At 40.6% G+C, this 27,501-nt stretch overlaps 1 protein-coding gene across 1 annotated transcript; it reads right to left on the bottom strand.

Annotated features, from left to right (window-relative positions):
• Nucleotides 1–139: 139 nt before the first annotated feature.
• LOC137287009 (membrane frizzled-related protein-like) lies at nucleotides 140–26,158 on the bottom strand. The gene is made up of 7 exons (XM_067819088.1): nucleotides 25,728–26,158; nucleotides 6,404–6,451; nucleotides 4,935–5,122; nucleotides 3,903–4,065; nucleotides 3,437–3,472; nucleotides 2,067–2,198; nucleotides 140–1,267 (listed from the first exon to the last, which is right to left on the bottom strand). The coding sequence occupies exons 1-7, from the start codon at nucleotides 25,783–25,785 to the stop codon at nucleotides 1,116–1,118; spliced, it is 777 nt and encodes a 258-aa protein (XP_067675189.1). The 5' UTR covers nucleotides 25,786–26,158; the 3' UTR covers nucleotides 140–1,115.
• Nucleotides 26,159–27,501: the final 1,343 nt, after the last annotated feature.

Below are 27,501 nucleotides of genomic sequence, written 5' to 3'. Positions count from 1 at the left end.
TTAATATTTTTAATGGAGGACCGTTCAACAAATATTTCAAGTTCCCTGGCTCTTTCCGTTTTAGATAACATTGACTAAAGCGTCATAAAATCCTCTCTTCTTTTAACAGTCTACTGCAGAAAATGATATCACCAAAACGTTCAATGGGATGCTTTATTTACAAATGAATATAAAACAAATCTGCATAGGTCAGGTAGCAGAAAAAACATTATCAAGTGCAACATGGTGAATATGTTTGAAAGAGCAGAATGTCTAGTGGAATGTGCTGAAAATTTCAACTCTTGTGCAAATTTCTAATATTATACGTATATTTGTAACTTTATTAGCTAAGGAAATTTTCGATACAAAATCTACGATAACACAATATACAAGGGTGATAGAAATTGGTCTTTGCTTAGGATTATTTATTTTACTACATCAGCTGCAGTAATGCATGTTTGTCACATTCTTTTGGCATTCAAAGCACGAACATTCAAAACATGTGAAAAGCGCTTTTGGTGACTGCGAGCGTTTCGTGTGCATGTTTTCAGAGGGTGAATTTCAGCTGAATGTGACGCAGTCCAAATGCAGATCATGTGTGCGTGTTTTCTTCAGGTGATCTTGACAAGTGCCGCTTCCACCCCAACTATTGTCATCAGCCGTACGTGTGCTGTTGTCTTTTAGGTTGGTTTATTCCAAAAGCATGAACTATGTGTGTCTTTGTTTGTTTGTTGTTGTTTTACGCCGTATCCAGAAATATTGCAGCTATATGGCGGCGGTATGTAAATAATCGAGTCTGGACAAGAAAATCCAGTGATCAACAGCATGAGCATCGAACCACGCAAATGAAATACGGTAACGTACCAACCAAGTCATCAACCTGACCACCCGATCCCGTTACTCGCCTCTTACGACAAGCATGTAAATTAGTGATTAAACCATTCGCTCGCCATGTTGAAGACTCGGGTTCGATCCTCGACATGATAACAATGTATGAAGCCCATTCCTAGTGTCTCGCGCCGTGAGGTTGCTGGAATATTGCTAAAAGCAGCGTAAAACCATACTCACTCGCACAGTTTCTCAACCAAGACTAAAAATGCATTGATGCCATATATTCCAATTCGCCGCCAGTATTGCTACTTCTTGCGCTTGTTCTTATTTTTTTCATTTTTTTCCCGTTTCAACTTTGCCCAATTGTGTCTTCTCTCAATGAATAAAGCGAGCATGCACACCGACACGAACATGCCAATCCCAATGCCTATTCCCATTGCGATCCGAGCGGGATAACCTGAAATATACAGGAAATACGTTAATCCGTGAAGGATTAAAGCAGTCAAAGTTGTTTGATTGGTTGATTGTTTAAAGCCGCACTCAGCAATATTCCAGCTATGTGTCAGCCTTCTTCAAATGATCGAGTCTGAACCCGACAATCCAGTGATCAACAGCGCGGACATCACACAATTGGGATACGGTGACGTGTCAACCAAGTCAGTGTGACATGACGACCCGATGCCGTTAGTCGCCTTTTACGACAATCATGGGTTGCTCAATTGTAAGATCTTCACGGGTCTAAAACAGTCGAAGAGATCAGTGGAACATACAAGCAAAACAATGAGTTATATGGAGTCGTATATATCACGGCTGTATGACAGCGGTCTATAAATATTCGAGTTTGGGCCAGACGATCCAGTGATTGACTTAAGAGTGAGTGAGTTGTTTTAAGCCGCACTAGGCAATATTCCAGCCATATGGCGGTGGTCTGTAAATAATCGAATCTGAACCAGACAATCCAGTGACCAACAACATGACCATCGATCTGCGTGATTCGGAACCAACATGTGTCAACCAAGTCAGCGAGCCTGACCACCCGATCCCGTTAGTCGCTTCTTACGACAAGCATAGTCACCTTTCATGGCAAGCATGGGTTGCTGAATGCTGAATGTTGAATCATACTGTGGGACCCGGGACGTAGCTGGATCGATACATTGTGATGACAATAAGTTTTCATTACAAATTAAAAAGACAAGAGGCACAACAGTTTGTGTAATTTCAGTAATGTATAAAATAATGTTTGTAAAATGCCTCACTCATAGATATGCCCCCACATCCATCCTCGTCACAACCACCGTCAGCGCACCCGCAGTCGAAGTACCCATCACAACGATAGGACATGCTGATGCATTCTTTATTTGAACAGAGGTACTCGTGAGTTCGACACTCTGAAACAACAGATGCAAGAAGCAATCAGATAATGCAACATTAGAAAGAGCACGAGAAATAGAAACAATACATGATGTGATACAATACTCCATCACTGTAGGAATCAACACAAGCTGTGGCATTAGTGGGTGTCATATGATCGTGCCTCGGTTTGAAAATCCATCAGACGATAGCATGGAATGATTGAGACTAGTTTGTTTTATGCCGCTTGTATTCAACAATATCTCTGCGAGGGGCACCAGGAATGGCTTTAAACATTTGACTGCCCCGCCGTTTGAAGTATCATCAGTTGTAAGTGATTATGACGTTATAATTTTGCATACTGTCACACTGCCTGTACTGCTATACAAGATAGTGAATGGGCCAGCGGCAATACCAAAAGATCAAACTCTGATCCCCAACACTATCAGAACTAGGAAACATTATACACTCAACTTTAAACATATGCAGTGTTACACAGAGATACTGAGTCAATCTTTTGCCCAAAGACAATAAAGGGCTGGAATCTAATCCCTGATAAGGCCGTACTTGCTCCTAGCTGTGAAAAAGTCACAACACGTATAAGAATCTATGTAGCGCATGCGCGCCGTCCAACCCCCAGCATAATACTCAGAATTGAATCTGACTGGGAATATCTACAGATACAGCCACTAGATAACTACCCCATACAGTTGTCCTCGTGAGTGTCGTGTAATCGAGCTTCAGCTTGTCAATCCATTACATGAATGCATAAAAAAGGTCCTCGACTTGAGGGCGCCATGGGTGCCCGCGTAATTCCTCAAACGGTTTATTCATATGAATAAGAAATACGTAATTTTATGCAGAGAGCCTATCCCTGCTTTATGTGATGTTTACATGATTTGTGTTACCATGACTACACGTGAATAGCAGCTTCACATCTTGGTATGTGATATGCCATTATGAAGCAATATTGAGTATATAAAGAGTATTGTGAAATGGCGATATGGCATTATCAAGACCTGTGGATTATTTATCAGATATCGTGTACTCGTGGTATGACATTATCAAGAATTGTGGATTACATACCAGATTTTGTGTAATCATGATATGACACTATCAAGAACTGTGGATTATTTGTCAGATATCGTGTAATCGTGATATGACATTATCAAGAACTGTTGGTTGCGTATCCGACATCGTATAATGGTGATATGACATGTGGATTGCATACTGAGTGCTGTGTATTGGCGATAATCAAGTACTGTGGACTACATACCAGGTATTGGTGATGATATGTTGTTTATAACGGGACCTGTGGAGAAACAAGTCTAAAATGAAACAGAAAATCGGAAACAGAAACAAATCAATATCATGAATGGAACGTTTGGGGAAAAAACGCCACTATAGACAGGCAGCATATTTTTATATGTTTTATTCAGTCATTGTTTGTTCTGTTTTTTGTCAACTTCGATACCATAGTATCATAAGCAAAATCCTCATCACTCCTTATATAATGGAATAAAACGTGTGAGCGAAAAAATTAGTGTGTGAGGAGATTTTACACCACATTTACACGAACAGTGATCTTCACACATTCATGATCCATAGAACCCGGGACTGTTGCTTGATGATAGAACGCTTTAACCATTTGGCCCCTGCAGAATCTGAGCCTATGCCTTCAATAATGACCACGCACTCATCAATACATTTACTCCACCGGGAACTTCATTCAGTGGCCTTACCTGCATATATCTGTGAATACGAGGCTTGGAGACCTTGAGTCCCAACGCTCCCATCGCTATAAAACAGGATCCGCAGCCATCGGGCCGTTGACGTCACGTTATGTGACGTCAGAGTACCACAGGACGTGAGCAGAACGTCGGAGTTGGCGCTACCATCACGGATCTGTAATGGGACAATTTCATCTATGTTAAAAGAACAACGTTCTTCTTTTTTTTCTTTGGGTGGTAGTTTTAGAAGCTGTACGTTCCATACAGAATTTTGTATCGTTGTCAAACCACCTGAACAAAGCAGTTGTTCATCCTTAAAGGTTGTCCTTGTTTTATAATTTTTTGTGTCGAATTAAAGTGGTGTGTGTGTGTGTGTGTGTGTGTGTGTGTGTGTGTGTGTGTGTGTGTGTGTGTGTGTGTGTGTGTGTGTGTGTGTGTGTGTGTGTGTGTGTGTGTGTGTGTGTGTGTGTGTGTGTGTGTGTGTGTGTGTGTGTGTGTGTGTGTGTGTGTGTGTGTGTGTGTGTGTGTGTGTGTGTGTGTGTGTAAAGCCTTCCATGAACTTGTATGCTAGGATTCGCAAAAAATGTTTCATTGAGTAGGGTTGAGCAGTAAGTTAGCTTGGCGACGTAGTCGACTCTAGCCGGGAGTCGAGACTATGATCCACTACTGTCTATTGTGCCCAAGAGCGACAATTCTGCACATCAAAGACGACAGTTACCCGTGCCCCAACAACTGTGATAAATTATCACAAAAGACCTGGACACCACTCCCTCCCTTTCCCACTTCAAGCTGTGATGGGCTGCCTCCGTGGTGTTGTGGTTACAGAGAGCTGACGCTCCCGGGTTCAAGCCCCAAAAGACGTTAAGATAATTATGGTACTTGTTGGTCCCTGAGTGGAGCTCGGCATTAACTGGCACAACAAGGACCGGTCGGCTCAGTATGTGTGGCATGGTATCTCAGTGGGCTAGCATTATCATATACGTGAAACATTATTAAGTGCGATGCTCTACCCCATTTCATCTCATCTCAAGCAACGATGTTTACCTCAATGTAGTCATGGCAGACATTCCCTTCCTGTTGGCCCTGGAAGTTTATGGTCAGCAGTACCCGGTACTCCGCCGTAGCTTGAAATGTCCAGATGCACCGGGTAAAGTTTGGGTAGGCGTTGGGATAGTTAGGGCTTGTGATCTCGCCTACAGCTGCCCCAACTATTGTCTGGAACCCCCCACAGTCTGTAAAGGTAAAAGCGAAACATATCAGAAATGGGCCTGTTAAATCAGTGCTTTAATGGACGTACATCACAAGTCTTTGCATGTCATTTCTATGTCATTTTCTCACGGAACTCCCTGCTGCTGAAGCTGAAATGTTTTTCTGCTTACACGCAAGACACAACCTACTACTGCCTAGACCCGTGAAGATCCGGGTAGAATAGGCCTTCAGCAGCCCATGCTTGCCATAAAAGGCAACTATGCTTGTCGTAAGAGGCGACTAACGGGATCTATATGCCGTTGGTCTTCAAATAATGGATCAAGTGATCAAACTGCATGGGTATCGATCTACGCTATCATCATGGGCTGATCTGTGTCAAATCCAGTTGGTCGTCTTTTACGGCATGTATGGGTTGCCGAAGGATCTTCACAGGTTGCGAGAAGATTAACAATAATCATAAAGATATGTTCAGTTAATGTTGGCAAAAATGAAATGAGCTAGAATGGTAATTCGATGGAGGTGTTTTGTGTTCAGTGTTGTAACGTTAGGATTACATTTGTAATCTTGCAGTGCAGTTCAATTTTCGTGTGTACACGTGTTAATTCTATCCTCGAAGTCTCTCGGCACACTTCAGGTATGTTTCGCATCAACTCGTCTTCTATCATTTCATCCCGGAAATAACAGCTTACTATACACGCCTCATATTTTTCTAATTATTAGCAACTCATCTGGACACATCTGACATCTGAAGTCTCGTGGGTGAAATTCTCTATTTAATGGCATAATGATATTCTTTCCATTATTTGAATAAATAAATAAATAAATAAATAAATAAATAAATAAATAAATAAATAAATAAATAAATAAATAAATAAATAAATAAATAAATAAAACCGCTCTTGTTTTCATTGTTACCACGTGTCTAACATGGTCAATACGCATTTCAACTAAGTTCCGTCTTAGTGCAAACTGGCATTGATGTGCAATTGTCATTCGCCATTGCCGTGAGAGCGTGCGATGGTATTTTCAAAGTAATATGATTGCGTTTTACAATAGTGTGGCAATATCTGAACAACATATTCAGGTAAATGATATATATTAGGTCGGGACTAGGACAAAAACTTCATAACTTCGTACTGACATTCTTATCGGTTAGTCGTCGTTACGACGATGTGTGGTTGATAATAACCTTGTCTCAACATGGCTACTTTTTGGTGCTTCCGAGTTTCGTTGCTGCTGTATTTCGAACATCTAACGTTACATTATGGCTCGTTTGCTTTCAAACTTCGTATGTTGGTACTTACTTGTTGATGATGCACACTGTATGCATAGTAGGAGGAGGAGAACGGCATCTGCAACAAGAAGACAGGGAGAAGAGGATAATCAAAGACTAGTTGGAAGTATCCATACATGGACATGCATACACCTGTACACGCATACACGTATATGCGCGTTCTCACGCACACACGTACCAGTGTGCAAAATAGTCACTGACCCGCCAGCCTACGGCTAGTATAAATCCAGTCGGGCCAGTAAATCTCCACAGTCACTGGCTGTGAATTTCCATATGGTCATCTTGTAAATATATCACTCTCTTCGACCTGCCAAGTTCGAGTTTGCCAAGTTTCTAAATAGAAGACATAAACATGAACTCTTATTTGTATGAGATTTCATTTTTGTCGAAAATTGCGTATCTTTTGCTGTTCAGTATATATCGTAGGCTTTTACGCCGCTTTAAAGCCATATGCCAGCTTAATCCTGATGAATCAGCCCAGTGCGATGAACGCTTACCAATTGGATAAAGTCACTCTGCGGCATGGTGAACACAAGCCAAGAATGATTCCTCCTAGATCTGAGGGTAACGAGCATCTTCTACACACGCCATGATGTGACTAAATTCAGTTGCCGGCGACCATTTATCACTTATGATGAATTATTTGTTTTTAATCATTAATGAAAAGCTTGTTAAACGTAGATTTGTATGGCTTGAAATAAAGTTTTAGGCAAGTTAAAAGGTTCCATACGCCAAAAAATACCACTTTTAGTAAGCGAAAGAATTGTATTGTTGGCAGATGGTAAAAGTGATTCCAGCTATATCACATCTCCAAGAAACAACAGAGATTGTAAAGACTGTAAAGGCCTCGAGAGAGAAAGGAAGAGAACGAAATATACATAGAAAAGTTCTTGAAAGACATTTAGAAGTTGGACGAACGTATATGCACGACACGTTTTATGGATGACAACTTCTTGTTTTTCTTTACTCAGAGGTAACGCTGTTTCCTGAAGGCAACATGGACTGGGTAATTCTTGTTCTTTCGTCAGGTGAAGAAAGACTGAACATTTCTGTAATTTCAGTGTTTTGCGCTAATTTCTGTCCGGACAAACGAATCTATGTAATCAATCAAAATATCCACACGAAATTCAAGTCATACTAGTCATGCATATTTCAGTTGTTTGAAGAATTTGGAGAACTTGTATACCGCAAATGGGCGTCGACAGATATCCCCAAACATTTTAATGTATTTTTCATGTAATTCGATGCACTTTGAGAGGTAAAATCCCCTGACAATTTATTAGATATTCTTGACGGATCTTTTTGTCAGACGAAAATGCATGTAATATGACAGTCGGATTGTTACATACAAGGGATGTAACTCGCAATGGACACTGTTGATAGAACAGTTCAGTCAGCCTTCAGATAAGCCTCATTTCTGGGCGCTGATGCCCATTAGTGATCAATTGTGTTTAAAACAGATATTGTCGCTTTGAAAAATAAAATTGGTTGAAGCGACCTAAAATCACCCAGATACCAATATATTCTTCTGACGGATGTGGTTACAGGAATACGGCAAATAGTGAGTGAGTGAGTTTTAAGCTGCACTCATCAATATTCAAGCTATATGGCGGTGGTCTACAAATAACCGAGTGATCATCCACATAAGCATCAATCTGTGCAATTGGGATACGATGACAAGTGTCAACCAAGCTAGTCAACCTGACCACCCGATCCCGTTAGTCGCCTCTTACGACAACCCTCACCACCCTCGAATTTGTCGCCTCTTATGACATGTGTCAATCAAGTCAGCGAGCCTGACCACCCGATCCCATTAGTCGCCTCTTACGACAGACTTGTCGACAGGCTAACGGGATCGGGTGACCAGGCTTGCGCACTTGGTTGACACACGTCATCGGTTCCCAATTGCGCAGGTCGATGCTGTTGCTGTTGATTACTGGATTGTCTGGTCAAGACTCGGTTATTTACAGACCGTCGCCATATAGCTGGAATATTGCCGAGTACGGCATAAAAATCTCCATGGTCCCTAGTATGGTGACCTACCTTCTTTTGTTGGCGATCAATAGCGCTTTTTTATATTGTATTGTCCAAATAGTGATATCAGTTTTAACTTTCCTCGCTAGTTTTAATTCTAACTGTGACATTCTAGTTGTTTTACTACCCTTTGTCGACAGGTTTTTTACAATACACATACATCCCATTTTAGTGTTAAATGTTCTCGTCACAATGTGGCTGAAATATTGCCGATGTGACGTTAAAAAGTAACTCACTCACTCACTCACTCACTCAGGGATGAAGTGAATCAATTCTAATCTGGATTTGCACGGCAAATATCGTATGAGAAAAATGTATTTCCAAAAAATACAAGCCGTACTGCGATGGTGGAGAGAGGACCATTGTGACGTATAGCACCGTCTCCTCCAACAGAAGCGCCCATCACTCATGTCAAGAGCATGTCCCTGCTGTCTCTGATAAATATCGATTTCTCGAGGGGACCAGTTACAATAATTGCATTCATGTAATCAATAAACAACGAGCAGTTTGTGTATGGAATATTGTGTTTACCTAAGACATCAAGGGTGTTATAACTCAAGTATGTTGGTGCCTTCAAGGAGAAGCGACAGGGCTAGTTATGTTCTGGTTGTTTTTGAATGCCGCACTCACCTTTATTTCAGCAAAATGTGCAGTGTGTGTAAATTGTCGGGTCTGGATCAGACAATTCATTGATTAATATTATGTGCAATAATTCACGTTGCCGACGCAGGTTGACAGTCAATTAAACAAGAAGGCCATCTGATTCATTTATTCACCGTTATCAATCAGTCAATCATATATTTAACAGAGAGGCCACTAGCCAATATATAATACGTTTCAAACATATTTCGCTGTGACATCTGATACATTTTATTTCAAGTTGTAATTTTCTCAGCAACAGAGCTTCCTCTAACGACCAACAATGTTCCTAGAGAACTAGAATAACCTCGGCAACTTGATCAGAAACGATGGGGATGAATGTGGCACCGTAGAGTAGCGTCCCTTAGCCGATTCAGGATCTGCTAACTTTTATTAGAATCTCAGACAAGGGAGGTATTTGCCTTGAGGACCTTCCCGAGACAATGAGGTTAACTGACTATTTTTTAAAAAGACTACAAGGGAGTTAACTGACAATAAACGGATATAAACGGATTATTTAGGACATTCTTCAGGCAAGGACGTTAACTGACTACAAACGATCTTCCCCACACAAGGCATTTCACCAACTGTAAACCATATTTCGTATACAAGGCAGTTCACTGTTTTTAAACGATCTTCCCCATGTGAGGGGGTTAAATGTCTATAAAAGTCAAATGACTGATTGACATTGGGAGCAATAATTCACATCGTCGGTGCATGTTGACAGTCAATCAAACAAGATGGTCACATGCTTCATTTGTTCGCCTCTAACGACCAGGTTGCTGGGGAACCTCGGCAACTCCGGAAACAAGGTATCAGACACGTTGAATTAAGAATGGCACCGTGTGCAGTAGCGTCCCTTAATCTACCAGGATCTGCTAAAGTTTGTTCGAATTCCAGACTATGATCACCATTACATGCCCGTTTGTGTCAAAAGTCTTCCATCCGCGTAACAGTTGGGTATCGTCACGTCTTTTTCTGACACGAAATAGAACCTTAAATGCCGTTCAAAGCCATCATTACATTAAACACATGTCAATAACGCGGAAATTATTGATCCAAACCATGAGAAATAATTGATGCTACGATTAAATAATCAATACACTGATGAAGGATATACGAGCTCGTACAATACTTTGAGACGCTGTGTTCCTCATAAGAAGGATGCCGACAACCAAAAACTGTTCCTCGATATATAGTGGTCTTGTGGATGGGAGTCAACCATCCGTCAGAGCAGGTTGACCTAAATGAATTCCATAGCTACAGAAGCTCACCTTCACCAAGGAATATAGACTTTATGGGTTTCCTATTCTAACTTTATTGGATAAATAGCACATTCTCCATTTCAACACAACAGTTCTAAGTTATCTCATGTTCTTTGAAACGTAACTGACATCACATTCCGTTAGCTTTGTTGAACTCATATCTGAAAATAACTAAAATACATCTGATTCTTTGATTGGCATTCTACAAGTTGGTGACTCAAAAATGAAACATACAACTTTATGGATGTTGTATCTATTGCATACAGCGACGTTTCAATGTAGGTTCTTACATCGTTATCAAGCTAAGAGGGAATACAGCCAGATGATGAGAAGCACATGTACGTAGTATGGTTTGACAAACAGCGGATTAATACTAACTATTAAATATATTAAGGATTTCGATGACTTCCAATAGTTTTCTTTCTTTTTGTGAAGTCTTGCGTCTTGGTTGAAGGGATTTCGAAGTTGTAAGACGTGATTTGATGGGTAGGAAATTTCTGTTGGTGATCGTGGAGGGCTGATTTGCTGTCTCTTTGGCTGTTGAGGTTATATATTCTTTTGAGCGGATATCAATTGGGCGGGAGGTTTCACCAATATATGAGTCACCACATTCACAATTAATCTTGTAGATCACTCTTTTGGGGGTTGCTTTTTGGAGAGTAGGTTACGGCCATTGGTTTGGAGGATGGTCCTGAGAGTTGGGGAGCCACTCAAGATGGAGTGAATGCCTGCTTGTTAACGGCAGGACGGAAAACGGAGCACAATAACTATACACATGTCGAGAACATTACAAATATCAAATATGTTACCATAGCATAATTATACATTTCTCGTTATCACGATCTTTGTTCGTTTGATTGTTTACATTTTAGCTACCATTGTCATATGCGTTGTTTTGACCTTCAGAAATGCTGTCACTCAGCGTAGGGCGTATTTGTGATTTCCACACTTTGGATTTTTCTTTATCCGGAGAAAAGAATGCTGAGAATGAATCAATATTCTGGTTCTGGCAAAATTCGTTAATCCACTCGATGTTACTATAAACGTTACCATTTTGAAAGTAGAATTGGGGGATACACTTAAAATCATATGAGGGCTAAGAGTAGCCTCGTGGATACAGGCTTAACTCTCCTTATGGGTATGGGTCAAATCAAATTGTGGTGACCGTAGCTTCTGACGTGATATTTGGGGAAATAAAGGCGGCGTAAAATCATACTCACTCCTTAAGCTTCATTTTGGGTTTACTTATTTCTCATATCATGCACATTTCCAAAAGACATGAAAAGTAAAAGCATATGTCGAAACCAATGTTGTAAACAATATCCAGTATGGCGGAATGCTTACTTCGTTTACATGTGTGTATGTGAGATTTCAGCCGAATCGATTAATTACTGGTGATTCGACAAAACCGTGTTTCAGTGATCACTAAATGGCATTTTTAAAATTCAATGTACACACGATGTGTACATTCCAAACATACACCATATAACGCCGTGAATGATGATTCCATATTGTGTCGATATATACGAAGTCCATTTTCGGGGAACATTGGCAACCATGTTGCTTTGCCTAGAATGACGTTGAATGATATTAAGAGGCTTCAAATTTCACGAGGAATTAAAAACTGGTAAATATATTTGTGAGTTGAATATATACGACCTTATAATGAGGATTGGGAAAGGAAAAGGGCCCGCTAGCCCGTGGATAGTAAACACCCAGTCGGGCCAGTAAATCTCGTGACAGACTAGAGAGTTTGCATGGGATCCTTTGTAAAGATATCACTCTCTCCAACTTTTAAATCATGCACGATTATGGTCTGATAAAAATGGTCACCATATCAATAGCTTAATGGTGACTTATGTGTGTGTAAACAAACTATTTCAGAAAGTCAGACATGTCTTTTCTTATTTGTTTTATCGTATTTAACCTTTTCGTGACCTTTTGCGTTCTACAGTTAAGTATCGGGCTAGTGATACATTTTGTGGATAAACACCTTTCAGTCATAGATTGGCTAGCAGACTCTGGAAACCATTTCCTACACACCACATGTACATGCTTTGATTGTACATGTACATGATTATTCTTGATGTCAAAGACAGAACCACTGACCTACATTGTCAATCACAATGCACTTCGAACAAAACACATCTTTGTCCTTCCATAAACCACTATGTCAATAGCAATGAACAGACAATAGACACACGTCACACATATCCGACTACACGTGGCTACTGAAATAGACATGTGCCTATTGCTCTGTTGGCAGTAGTTATAGGTGCCCTACAGTAGGTCGCGGGCCTGTTAAACAGAGAATATGTTTACTGCGCGGTGTTTTGACATGAGTCCTATCGATTTTCGTCTTGGAGATCGGTAACTTGTAGCTTGCGATCGATTTCGTGCCAAGTTAGTCTTTGTTGATATCAGCGAGTCTTTTGAATTTTGAAGGCACGTTGTCTGTCACGCATGGAATTTGATCATCTTGAATCTGAAAACATTTACAGTATATTAACTCAATATATTCCTTTTGTCATATTTTTAGACAGCGCCGTGTAAAATATCATAGTGCAAAGCACATACAATATTTACATATTCTATAAGACAGGGCGTTAATTTTAGAATGGAAATATAGTTTTAATTTCCATTTGCACTAAGAATATAACCTTTCAAAACACAGATTCGACTTCAGTTAAATGGATTAAGTAAATTCAGTACTGGATTGTGATTGGTTAATTAAGGTCATTCAGAGGTATGTATATATAGTGATGAGAATACCGAGCTTACAGTTGAGCGAGTGAGTGAGTTTAGTTTTACGCCGCACTCAGCAATATTTCAGCTATATGGCGGCGGTCTGTAAATAATCGAGCCTGGACCAGACAATCCAGTGATCAACAACATGAGCATCGATCTGCGCAATTGGGAACCGATGACATGTGTCAACCAAGTCAGCGAGCCTGACCACTCGATCCCGTTAGTCGCCTCTTACGACAAGCATAGTTGCCTTTTGTGGCAAGCATGGGTTGCTGAAGGCCTATTCTACCCCGGGACCTTCACGGGTCCCGAGCTTACAGTAGTACATATACATATATAACAATGATAAGGAAATGATAACACGACGACACGGAACGTCTCCTCCCAAATGATAACACGACACGCATCTCCTCCGAACTGATAACACGACACGGACCATATAATCACTATCTATCCCCCTGATTTTCCAACATGGATTGTATTTTTTCAAGACGAAACTAATAACGCGGTTCGGTTTTAAATCGAATTTAGAGCTACTATAATTTTGTTATATATCTCTGATTTTCCAACACAGTATGCTTATCTCCTACACCCTCCCTAATCACATGCATCTCATTGTAGCAGACATCATATACTGTTTGTAACAGGTCTGAGCTCGATTCCCACCATGAGAGATGATAATATGTGAAATCACCGGGTAGTTTCTTCCTCCAAAATGTTGCTGGACTATTGCTAAAAGCGACTTAAAACAATCCCTTTCTTCAGTCCATTTTTACATCTATTGATAAAAAACCTGATTAATACAAGTTTTGTTTTAGGAGCATACAAAACATGGCGGAAGTTGCCCGGGAGTTAAATACGGGGCACGTGCAGGAATACCAGATGATGTACCCGATCCGTATCCGTTTCAGCAATTCTGTTTTTCTAATTCTGTCGCGCGGCTACCGGATCAACAGTTCAATATTTAATCAATGAATCACAATGCGTTTGTCATTGTGGCTCAGTCTATTTGTGTTGTTTACTTTACGTCTGCCGGGCTTGTGATAGCATCTCAATAAAATATGTCTCCTACCCGCCCGTAATTGCCCCTCACCTGGGTCGATATCATGCAGGAAACGGGTCGATCAAAAAAACCAACAAGACTAATCTGCACTTCGGCCAGATGAACTTGGACGAGCTTGAAAATGTTTGCTGTTACCATACTGGCGTAAAGCATATCTCTAACAGAAGGGTTAAGGGAAGGTATCGTTCATAATATATGGCTAAGGGTGGCATGTACGAGTGGCAATGTGAATGAGTATCGATCTCCCCCTCCCCCGTCATCACCCCCACCCCAACAAAACCAATTCAACAACAACAGCAGCAGCAAAAACAACAAAACAAAATCAACGGCCAAAAAACAAAACAAAAACAGCAACAAAAAACAAACAAATACAAAAAAACCAAAACAAACAAAAATAATTTTTAAAAAAAAACGTGCGGAGTAAGAACCCACCTCCACTCTCCCTTGTCGTGTGTACAAATTTCGTTACTTCCACCCTTCCCCAAATTTGCTTGCATGTTAATTACTGGTAAGCGCAGAGAATGTCTGACCTGTATCCTCTCCCACACATTAGCAGACGTAAATTATGATCAGTCCCTGAATGGAAAGAATTTCGCATTTCTTAAAATTATAAAATCAATATGCCTGTGAACATTGGTCCAGTGGAAATCAGTTTCAATACACCCTCGATCCATGTTTAACCTCCTTCTGAGAGCTCGGTCAATATTTCTGCCGTTAGCAAATGTTATTCGTGCCGGATAATCTGCATTCAGTTTGTTATAGAACATATTTCTATTCTTCTACACGTACGTGCAGGAAATAGGTGCTTTTACCTCATAATCTTCATCGCTTCTGCACACGTTATTTCCCCGATACACTTTCAGGTATGCACCCAAACATAACAAACAAAACGCAACAAAGAAACCAGCAAATGCTTTTGAACAGAAAATCAGTTTTACTTAAGTCGGAACGAACTGTATGCAAACTTCTGTGCGCTGGAATCAACACCTTCGTCTATGCATCATAATGAACAGACATGCCCCAGACCATACAAGGGGCCTACGTTGTATGATATGTGGTGCCACATGCACCACGGTACATTGTAGCATGCTCTCGAATATTTTCAAATCTTAAACGGAATACAAGGTACATTGTACTAGTATGTTCACGAATGTTTTCTAATCTTAAACGGAATACACTGTACACTGTAGTATGTTCTCGACTGAATCTTAAACGGAATACTCATTTGGTGTGTTCCACTTAAACGTGTTTAGGGTCTAAACATATGAAAGGGGCTAAACCAAAATCACTATGATCAAAAGCATGCACAGAATGTATGTGTGTATTCTGCATATATGCAAATAACTGAAATAATAGTTGTTTAGAGAATGAACACAAAAATGCGGTGAGAATTACTGGTCATGAAATAGGGATAACCGATATAAAAAAACCAGATTTGTTTTGTTTGCGTTATGGGATGGCGGATGAAAAGTGTATAGGTACACCAAGACAAATTTAATCCCCTAAATGCTGAGCGTCAGACAGGGCAACATCAAGTCCCATATTTTAAGATGTTTTGGCGTAATGCATCCTGGGATCAGCACACTGACTTTCCGCTCTCAGGACAAACGCTTATTAGTAGCCCACAGTAATGATCCGATTACTCTAGTTAATGGGGCTACGGCAAGGAGTCTTCTTTGACCAATTTTGTTTGTATGGGAGAAAGCGACATACCGCATCGCCTGCAACAACCAGTCATGCATCAGAACTCATATCACCCTCCGATAGATGTATATTTAAAGTAACTCATTATATGGTTACAGACAAGAAGACGGAAAAAACTCCACTGTTTTCTCGAACGACGGATAACTCAATATTATGTCGTTACCATTAATTGAGGGTGTTCGAGTTTAATATTTTCATTTGTTTGAAGTATGCTCTCATCAATGCTGTACGACTGTGACATGGAACTGACTATTCAGTAACTGACATGGGCACCAACCTTTAGGATCCCCCTAGGGATATGTTGGTGTTCTAGCCTGATCACCCGATTCCTTTCCTCACTTGATACAAAAAGCATGGGTTGCTACAAACAAGTTTTTACACAGGGTCGTCACAGACTGTAATGTAATGCGCATCACCATGCATTAAAACAGTTCTCAATACATGAACAAACATAAGTATTAGCCAACGCTATGGAATACAAGAAGGTGATACTGAAGGCAAAACATGTCCCACATCAGCGATCAATAATCGATAATCAATAATCCTAGGAGACCGGTTAGCATGAACAGCATGGGTCCATTGACACTCATCTCAGACGTCGAATAAATGAACAAATGCGCTGAAGTAATAAAAACAACAAGTCCACTTATGACCACCAAGGACCATTCGGTATTGTTTATAACAACAATTAGACACAATCAAGTTAAGGTTCATAAAACATTAACACGTTTGGGGAATGTAGGTAGATAAGGTTCTAAGACTATGAAGTAGAAGAATGTCCCTTGTCCACAAATTGCCCATTCTACTCCGATGTGCCTTGGTACTTTTGAATTGCACCGCCTATGTCTTACAATGGACAGGGCGCCATTGGATTTGAAGTTACCAGGACTTCAACCATGGTAATGGTATCTGTGTCAATGTCCGCGATAGATGGTGCCAAAGAAGCATGACAATGTGACCTGGTTTATGGCTCTTCAGTTCTTGCTAAGTGTGGTACTGGTCTCCGTTCAAACGTTTCCTTTTATTTTAACTTCACCAACCGAAAAACGGAATCCAATGCTAAACGACTGAAGTGTGCCTTCGACACTGGTTTGTTGAGAACAATTTTCTTTTTCCGTCACATTTACATTTCAAGCACAGTTGGAGACGTGTGGTTGCAAATTCATTTGTGCTCTATGCTTTTCTTTGTATCAATTACTCGTGAAGATCGGGGTTGGAATTGATCTTTAGGAAGCCATGCTTGTCATAACAGGAGACTAATGGGATCTGGTGGTCAGGTTCGCAGAACTCAACTATCCCACTTGCGTAGATCGATGTTCATACTGTTGATCACTTGATTATCTGTTCCAGACTCGATTTTTACAGACCGTCGCCATATAGCTGATTGCAACGTAAAACTTACGTTATCGATGGATGAGAGATAACTCTAACTTTGTATTCTTGTCTGCAAAATCTAGCGATGGCCACAAAAAGTTTTATATCCATGCTTTAAACGAACACTGAGGTGTTCGGTAAGATATATACATTTTCAAAGCCTGGGGGAGAATTGCTATACCCGCAATCACGAAGTGCTAACGCGGCGTCTCTGAAACATCATATCCAGTTTCAGTTATTGTAATGACTTATCACAGGTATGACTCATTACCGTTTCAGCAGCTCTGGAAGGATTTTACCTTTTCTTTGTTGATAATCCTGTTCAGTGAGCTAACGAAAGCCTTTGTCTTACGTGCACTCTAGAGTCTTCATAAACATCCGTCGACATTGTAAACATTTGCATTCAGTGCATCGTTTATAGCATTGCATACTTATGTAAACAAGGCGATCAAACATCAACAGATCAGTGAGTTACACGAAAGCGTGTCAAGTTAATGTATTGTCTCTGGGGAAACACACTGTGAAATGTTCAATGCCAACAAATCAATAATATTTTATGAAAATGAGCATCAAATCTCTTAGCATTTGCGTCTTTGCTGGTTTATATTCTGTACCATTCACAAAGGTAGGGGATAGTCCATTTTACGAACATGCCACTAGCCAATGCCAATACATATAAGAAAAAGTAATATATATCCATACAGATGAAACATTTCCAAATGGTATGGTCTAAATTGTCACATTTTCCCTTAATATCTCTTTATCATCTGTTGCCTTGGCTTCATCATTTGCATTTCAGCAATCTTATAAATCCTTTATCTTTACTTTCTTTGAACGATATATATTCAAATGTTGATGAGGTTTTATCGAGACCAAAATGCAAATGTATTGAACTTAATTACTACAGCGATAGTGAAACTGAGCTGTTCTATGTATTATCTCCATTTACGTTTTACGTTTTACCTTTTATAGCAAACTCGCACATTACTAGTTACATTTGGAAGCGCCCTGAGCAGCAAACGGGAAACATTCAGTTTCACGTTTCAGGCTAGAGAAGGACACATCAGAGCAGTATGGACTGGAGGATTCAACTTTATGGATCACAACTTCATGTTGACGTTTGCCGTTTCGGTGTAGATTTACCATTATCAAACTGAGAGTGAAAACGAGAATCTGTTATCTGTTAGAGTTGTATGCTTTGTTGTTGACTCACCAACTTCTGTTCGATGGCGTAGCTTAATGGTTAATTCTTGGTTCATACTGAAGACCCGGGTTCGATTCCCCACGTGGGCACAATGTAAAGTCCATTTCTGATGCTCCCGCCATGATACTGCTAAAAAGCGGTGTAAAACTTAACTCGTTCAGTCTCTCAGCAACTTCTACAATGCTGATCAAACAATCAGAGTTGCATATCAGAGTTGGTGTAAATAAAAATAGTAGTAGAACCAGTAGTAGCCTCGATGTATGTCAACTGCACGGACTGTTCGGACCACGCAGCATTTGTAAGCAAATAAGTCCCTCTCACACTGGACCCATGGGTATTTGACCCAGTTCTTGAGGGACACAGTCACACACCTTCACCACAGGGCCACTCCACCACCAAGATGTATCTGCTTTCTTCCATGCTTTAAGAAAGACAGAAACAAACACATCACAAGCAAAACTCCTCTTCGCTCATTCATGACCGCTATCCCTACAACACAAGAAAAGAAGCTTTGGGCTGCACGGATACCAGTGTCACCAATAAATCGATGACACTCAATTATTGGGGGGTCGAAGTACACCAGATGCGACATCTACAGCTGTGTGAACTTAACACGACGTAACACCCTTTGTCTCCCTTGGAAGAGGCCGAATGCGATGACGTCAAACAATGGTGTCGTGTGATCACAGGAATGTATGATTCACTGTATCTGAACGTGAGAAAATGTGGTTGCAGAATTCGTTCTTAAGTATGCATCACCGAAGATCGCATTTAGAAGATGAGTGTGGCCATGGCAATGCACAGTTTCTGAAGTGAATGAGCTGCGGGGCGGTAGGGTAGCCTTGTGGTTAAAACGTTACCTCGTCACGTTGAAGACCAAGGTTCGAATTCTCAAATGGATAAAGTATGTGAAGTCCATTTCTGGTAATATTGCTGGTATAATGCTGAAAACTAAACTCACTCACCTGTTTTATCAACTCCAGTGGAAGGAGAAAACAAAAACGTAAATATAAAATAAACTCGTCAGTTTTACAGTTACAGTTTTGTTCAGATCGACGTTGAAACTGCTGGTTTCAATTTTGAAAATTATGTCAACGAAAGCGAAGTATTTTCACAAAGTAAAGATATCTTCGCTAAAAGCAGGGTACGCGGATCTGCCTATCATATTCACATGTTAACGAATCTCTACCAAATAGTTGGCTGGTTAGCGTTTCTTGTACCAGCACACGTCAGAAATACATGCAAGGGAATGCCAATTGTGAAAGAAAACCCCACAGAAATATATGGTACAAGTCAAGATAGAGAAGTTCATCATCTGCACATACTGTAACGTTATAGAAATGCGTTTACTAAAGTGCAGGTATTAGGGATGCAGGGTCAGGTCCACAGAGACCGAATCGAACACGTCCAGAAACGCAATTGTCCCATGTGTAGGAACAATGCCGTCAAAGACGAATCTCGTAATCGGATGATCCAACTGATTTGTTTATGCTTCACCTGCAGCGTAGTGAGTATTAAGTTTAAAACGATCCTTTTAAGTTCTTTTCCTGGATTGAGTGAAACCTCCGAGTGTAAATTATTACTTACGAAAAGAATTATTTTAAGATGCTACAGGCATTCCAAAAGTCACCACTCAAAAATAAAAATGCAAAACAAAAAACATGCTCATAATACGCAAACACCTGACAGTTAATGAGTGAGTGAGTTTAGTTTTCGCCGCACTCAGCAATATTCCACCTAAATGATTTGTAATTAAACAAGTCTGAATCAAACAATCTAGTGATCAACAGCATGGGTATCGGCACATTTGGAAACCGATGACATGTGTCAACCATGTCAGCGAGCCTAACCACCCGATCCCGTTAGTCGCCTCTCACGACAAATATAGTCACCTTTTGTGGCAAGCATGGGTCGCTGAAGGCGTATTCTACCCGGGATCTTCACGGGTCGACAGTTAATGAGCAGAAGGGGAAATCACGTGACATGACGTCACATGATATGTTGCTGATGATGTTTTCGACTGTAACTTAGCAGTGTCCATCTTTTCCAAAGCAATGAAAGATGTTCCCGGTGTCATTTGAGAAATTGATGTTAGACCGTATCAATACAAGCCGAAGTTACAGCTTGTAAGACAGTATTCCAGAGACGATGAGGAAGAAGTAAAACGGAGGTACAGCTTGATGTCAAAGGAATTTTAGAAATAGCATAATTTATCAGGAATATTATTACACGAGTGTAAGATGTGTAATTTTACATATCGGCTTGCCTGCCTGTGAAAAAGACCCGATCCTGTCAGCTGTGGTACACAGAGATGAACTTTGGAGGGTTTAGATGCACTTTGGGGGGGGGGGGGGGGGGGAGATGCACTTTGGAGGGTTTAGATGCATATAAACCAAAGAAACGTAGCTGGGGTCGATCATCTGTGATAATTTGTAACTTAATGAGATCCGATAGAACGTTCATTCTTAAAGAGGGCGTCAAAGCAACTTCAGTGGGATTTTTTAAATCGTATGTTCCAAAAATTTTGGAATGGTATGGTGAAACATGTAAAGGGGGTAAAGTTTAGATGCTGTATTATTCGCTGTTATTATTCGGAATATGGAATTCCCTACTCCTTCTTCATTATCGTAATCATCATCATCATGGTCGTGTGCACAAGTAACGAATCAACCCGTGAAGAACCGGGGTAGATTAGGCCTTCACCAGCTCTGGCTTACCATAAATGGCGCTTATGCTTGTCGTAAGAAGCGACTAAAGGGGTCGGGTGGTCAGGCTCGAGGTGTGAATACATAACAGTTTGCCATTAGATTATATATTTCGTATACAGTGAGATTCTGTATGGGCGTGAACTTGGTCTGCTTTGACGTTAGGAGAATTCAATAATTCAATAATAAATAATTGTTGTTCACCGTTTCTGCCAAACGTGTGCGGATGCCAGTTTAGGGCGGATGTGCCCTCTATAACACTATGGCCAGAGGGTTATCAGATACATCAGACACATGGTGAAATGACTGTCAGCATACTGGAAACAAAACCTGACCCCGTCAACTATCGCCAGGGGGTATTACTGAAAGGTGAGCCAATAATTACCTGTCACTGACACTCTGAGCTCGTATGGTCAAGCGGGCCACATTCTGGTTCAGCAGGGTCAGAGTTGCGATCCTTGGACGTGCAGGAACCGAGCTTGGTTCGAATCCTCAAATAGTCCCAGCTATTGCGTTGTCCTCGCTTTGACCCGAATCACCAACCTCGCCACGTTATACACAAGTTGCGGGGGAACGACTGCTCTTGCATAGTTGGTTGATTTTTGTTTAACGCCGCTCTCAGCAGTATTCCGGCCATATGACGGCGGGTTGTAAATATTCTGGACCAGTACTTACAATCTAGTGATCAACAGCATGACCATCGATCTACGCAACTGGGATACGATGACGTGTATCAACCAAGACAGGGAGCCTGACCACCTGGCCTGATCCCGTTAGTCTCCTCTTACGACAAGCGTAGGTTGCAAAGACCAATTCTAAACAGTTCTTCACGGGTCATCTCTCCAGTGGTCCCACGGTGTTTGTGACCCAGGTTTCATGTTGTTTCAGTTATATAATGGTGTTTCAGGTAAATGTGGGAAGTAAACCCCAATATAGATCTCTAATGTTTCCCGATTTGGTTCAAAGAGGTGAAACTACATATACGGACAAGAAATTGCAACGTCTCAGAATAGTGAACCATCCACGGCTCTTGGTCCCATGGAATGGACTTGTATTATTTCAAGTAGTGCAACAAAGCTTGTCTGCTTTATGCATGATCGTTCTCATAACTCATTATCTTTCAAGCAAAAGGTAACCATGTGTTACGTCAACACCCGATGCCATCCGACCCCCAAAACCTTTCCTCCCGAAACACACCTACACTTACCCGCGTCAATTCCCAGTACATACACCTACACCTGCAGGCACTTTTCAAGTGACTAAAGTCGCGGTTGCTAACGCCAAGTCTGACAAAACAGTGACTGAATCAAGATAAGAATATGAGTAGCTGTGGCGATTATTTCGACCTAATGTAATCCAAAGGCAGGCCAATACACAACTGCGATGAGTTGCTGTTTTTCAGCCATTGCTGAATGCACTGATAACACCTTACTGTTACACTACATACAGCCTCGATTATTACTTAGACAAGCTTAGAGGAACTAACGTGCATATCTAATTTGATATTGATGAGTGCTAAATTCATCGTTGATACTGTGTCGAAAGAATGATAGAATAATGCCTGTAAATGCTTATCCGGTAACACACATACAAAAATACCCGTAAGTTTGCACATATTGTGGACACAGTCTCTAGAGTATTAGTTACGTGTATAGTTACGGGTTTAAGTATGTTTTATAGTATGATTTGAAACGATTTACACGAAAGGGGCCTATAGCACTGCACCTTGGGAGATTCCATGTGTTATTATTACAAATACACCTGTAAGTTTCTATGTGTCGTGGACACAGCCTCTAGCGTACTTGTTACGAGTACAAGTATAATTCAAAGTGTGATCTAAAATGACCTATAAGAAAGGGACCTGTAGCATTGCTCCTTGGCTGACGCCACGTGTTATCATTACGCGTCGTGCACTAGTACTCTATTTCTTAACTGGCTTTATACGAATGACTTAACCATGACAAACACATGACACATGTACGTGAGACAAATGCATGACTAACAGGCAACTAATGCATGATCATCACATGACACATGTACGTGAGACAAATGCATGACTAACAGGCAACTAATGCATGATCATCACATGACACATGTACGTGAGACAAATGCATGACTAACAGGCAACTAATGCATGATCATCACATGACTAATACATACCGATACGTTCACAGGACGCAAATGAATAATCCCCACTTTTACACCTACCACGATGCTTGAATATTTGTATGTCTCACATCGTAATTTAGCCGCAGATTTAGGCCTGATGAAAAAATAAATAAACTATGCAATTTTGTAACTTCACTTACTTCGGAGTTAAGAGTTTATGAATAACTTGAAATGTTTTGCATAAATATCACATTAACTTGTTGATACTGATAATAGGCATTGCTAATCATACACGATTGGATTTATAATCGATTTCATTTCAATTAACTGTGTAATTTTCTTTAGTATTGTTTGCATATTAATCATTTTGAAATATATTTTGCAATTACTTAGAGATCTGGGTAGGAAGTTGTTTTTGGCATCCTAAAAAGGGATTTTCAGCATCCTGTTCTAGTCGTAAAAGACTCATTAGGCGACTTACGGTAGTAGCTCGTTGGTTTGGTTGAAGAACGTCATTGTATCGATGCTCGTGATATTTCACTGGCATGCATGTCCAGAATCGATAGACTGTCATTAAATTTCCCAAGAATATTTGCAATAATATGGTGTGCCTCGTGACTATCCCCAGGAGTATGTAGTTTATGTATCAGGACCATCACAGACATTCCTCAAAACGGGATTAAAGCCTTCTTTTGAAATTTCAAAAATAGAACAAGTAAAGCAGGGACTTGATAATTCCCCTAGGCGTATATTTGATGGCGTTCATAACTAACAAGGTCTGCGATTACCGAGTTACAAGCTCAAGACATCTTTGTCAAAAGCCGTGTGAAATCCAACGTATATATCATCATGATGGCGTGAGAAAAGTTTCGAAACTGATATAGTATCAGTATCCACTTAAATGTTTTTGTAACTGCAATAAAAGTGGAGATGAAAGCCATTTCTTCTTAGTTTAGCCACTGTATAAAGATAGTGGAAAACTATATGTCCCGGCTTACTAGTGGCGGTCAACTTGGTTGAAATAATCGAAAATGGTTGCAGTGACTAGGCGATCATACAATCGAACATGTTTTCTCATAATGGAACTCAAACAATTTTGCAACAACTGTTTACATCAAGAATATTTTTCACAAGGTTGGTTTTGTCTATGTCATTAAACTTACATGTCATAAACACTACATTCCAAGACATGGTTGAATTCATCTTAAATACACTAACACACTAGTCTACCTTTAAATATGTGAAATGTGCATGCTTGCAAAAAACCAAGAAACTAAATGCTTTTTTTTCTTTATTTTTGTTTGTATGTACAATAACAAAGATAACAGGAGCATTTGATAAATGGTGCTAACCTATTAGTTTTGAGTGAGTGAGTGAGTTTAGTTTTACGCCACACACAGCAATTGTCCAGCTATATGCCGGCGGTCTGTAAACAATCGAGTCTGGACCAGACAATCCAGTGATCAACAACATGGGCATCGATCTGTGCAACTGAGAACCGATGACATGTGTCAACCAAGTCCAACCTGACCACCCGATCTCATTAGTCGCCTTTTACAACAAGCATAGTCGCCTTTTATCGCTGCATGGGTTGCTGAAGGCCTATTCTTCCCCGGGACCTTCATGGGTCTATTAGTTTCGATGACTCTCCGTTGTAATGGACCAATCCTGAATTATTATTTTTTAACCAATTCCCAACACTACACGGTACTTTAACATATTAAGCTTATCGAGAGAGAGAGAGAGAAAGAAACCTGCCCGTTCAATGTATTTACAATACATGACATTTGTCCCATTCGTCTTTGTGCTGAAGGTGCATGATACAATGCAGGATCCTCTTGGCCATGTGGTCTTGGATACGAGGTAAAGCGCTTGTTCCTGTTCTTTTGAACCATGCAATCATATATATTTGACTGTGGATATTGTATTGGGATTGGGGAAGGGTGGGGTTTGAACGTCCGCCAAAGGCCCCTTTAAACACATTTCACAAACATAAGCAATGTGTACTACAATACCTGTACACGTTTACTTGCTGAACGGCCGCGTAACGTCTAGGCTTCCTTTAGTGAGCGCTCGGTGAGATTTGGAGAGTTATGATCCAAATCGTGGCGTATTTAGAGAATTACGTAAGGTCTCGGTGTATAACTCTGCTACGGAAACGGGCTTGCAAAGCATTAAAAGTGTTTGTTATTCTGTACGGGAAATCGGGCGAAACAACAAGAATCAATAGCATATCGAAGTCTTTCTAAAGAAACTGTTTGCTTGAGTCGATTGACGCATATTACATACCCACACAAACTACCTTGATAGCATTAGACAGCTTTCAGCAACGTGTACTCTGGTAAATGTACGGGAACTTTAAATTGATTGATGACTTATCGAAATAACTTAGGCATGTACGGGGTTGTTGACAAAGCATGTGAATATTGTTTGGCGGTGTTTTGGTTGATGTGTCTGAATGAAGGACACCAGCTAAAGTTGACACTTACCTCTGAAGGCTGGCGGTAGTCGAGAACTTGTTACAGCAAAACTATTCATGGTTAACATCAGTATCTCGTCAGGTATATCGCATGTAAACTCCACGAAATGTCTGAAGCATTTTCACAAACGGCCAGATCCCAAATACGTAAAAACAGCGACCTGTCATGCGTCACTGATCGAAGCAATCGAAAGCAGCCTTCACAGGGAATCGGATTGGTTGTCAATTGCAGATCGAATCCTTTCAAAGCAAATAATGAGCGGCTCGGCGTTCAGGACTAGTGAGGAGAAATAGTAGGGTCAGCTCTGAAAGGACTACGAACAATGGTACAAAGAAAATCTGTCCATAACACACCCGGTCCTTGTACCATGCAGTCGTTATACTTGCCAGCAGTCACACACCGTGTCCCTATCGACTTGCTCGTCATTCCTATATATTATTAACGGGCATATGGGAGCCTCGTGTGGGCGTGCTCGATTCTGAGAGCGCTTTATTATATAACGGTATTAAAGGTATAAACATTGGATTATTAGATTAAGGTCTACCTGGTGGTTGGGTTATTGTCGGATGCATAAAAAGTACAGGTATGTGGCGGCGGATTAGTAGAGTTTTATTTCTTTATTAGGGTCAAGACAGGGTTGATGTTTTTCAACCTCTTTATTCTCGGTATGGGTTGAACTGGGGACATCAGTGGGTCAAATTAAACTCCTTTCATAAGTTTGTAAAATGTCATTTAAAGATAGATAAATGTTTGACAGTAAAACTTGACATAGCTCATTACCACTGATATATGTAGGTAATATGACATAGAAAGAAAGTATTAAATATATACTCTGGAACGTAACTCATGTTCTATTTGGAGTTATATTTTACCAATAGTGTCTATTTTGTAATACTTACAAATGGCATTCTTGATCACCAACTTTGTATACGTATCTGAAGAGATACGTTGGCACTGCTCCCATGAACGAAAGCCATGAATATACACAGACATATAGAAAGTGGTCAAATGTTAGAGATGACACTTTCTCTGTAAACTCTAAGAGTGTTGGTTCGAAGGTCAGATAGGACTCAACCTTCCAGACTCCGTGTACCTCATAACTTGTTAAGGCTTTGGCTACTTTCAATATGACATTATGAGTTCACAGTTCAATGTATTTGTCATGCTCTGTTGTAAACATACACACGATTACCCCTTGGGTGGTCAGAGGGAAAGACTTGGTATAAGCTTCTTATGCTCGCAGTGTTATTTGGCTTTGCTCTCACTGAAGAAAATACTGGTGATAATAGTATGACTGGTGGCAACACAAGTCATAACTGGCTTAACAAGCAACCTCACTGAAGCATGGCATGCTATAGTACGGCAGTATGACACGCCATAACACTACACAGCATGACAGGCAACCACATGAGTGAGTGAGTGAGTTTAGTTTTACGCCGCACTCAGCAATATTTCAGCTATATGACAACGGTCTGTAAATAATCGGGTCTGGACCAGACAATCCAGTGATCAACAACATGAGCATCGATCTGCGCAACTGGGAACCGATGACATGTGTAAACCAAGTCAACGAGCCTGACCACCCGATCCCATTAGTCGCCGCTTACGACAAGCATAGTCACCTTTTATGGCAAACATGGGTTGCTGAAGGCCAATTCTACCCCGGGGTCTTCACAAGTCAGGATATGCTAGAAGACAACAAAGCATTACAGGCAACAACATGGTAACACGGCATGCCAGAACATGACATGGGACGACAGGCAACCACAAGACAATATAACAT

This window comes from Haliotis asinina, chromosome 6 (assembly GCF_037392515.1).
Source record: "Haliotis asinina isolate JCU_RB_2024 chromosome 6, JCU_Hal_asi_v2, whole genome shotgun sequence".
Lineage (NCBI taxonomy): Eukaryota > Metazoa > Mollusca > Gastropoda > Lepetellida > Haliotidae > Haliotis > Haliotis asinina.
Note: the sequence above shows the minus strand (reverse complement) of the source record. Positions and strands in the feature narration are given on the sequence as shown.

What these genes read in the sequence shown, in the direction of transcription:
- LOC137287009 (XM_067819088.1), bottom strand. Translation starts at nt 25,785, where the DNA reads ATGTTAACCATGAATAGTTTTGCTGTAACAAGTTCTCGACTACCGCCA. An exon ending in ACTACCGCCAGCCTTCAGAG is followed by an intron (nt 6,452 to 25,727) that starts GTAAGTGTCAAC and finishes TTCTTGTTGCAG; the next exon opens with ATGCCGTTCTCCTCCTCCTA. An exon ending in GTATTCACAGATATATGCAG is followed by an intron (nt 3,473 to 3,902) that starts GTAAGGCCACTG and finishes GTTTCTCCACAG; the next exon opens with GTCCCGTTATAAACAACATA.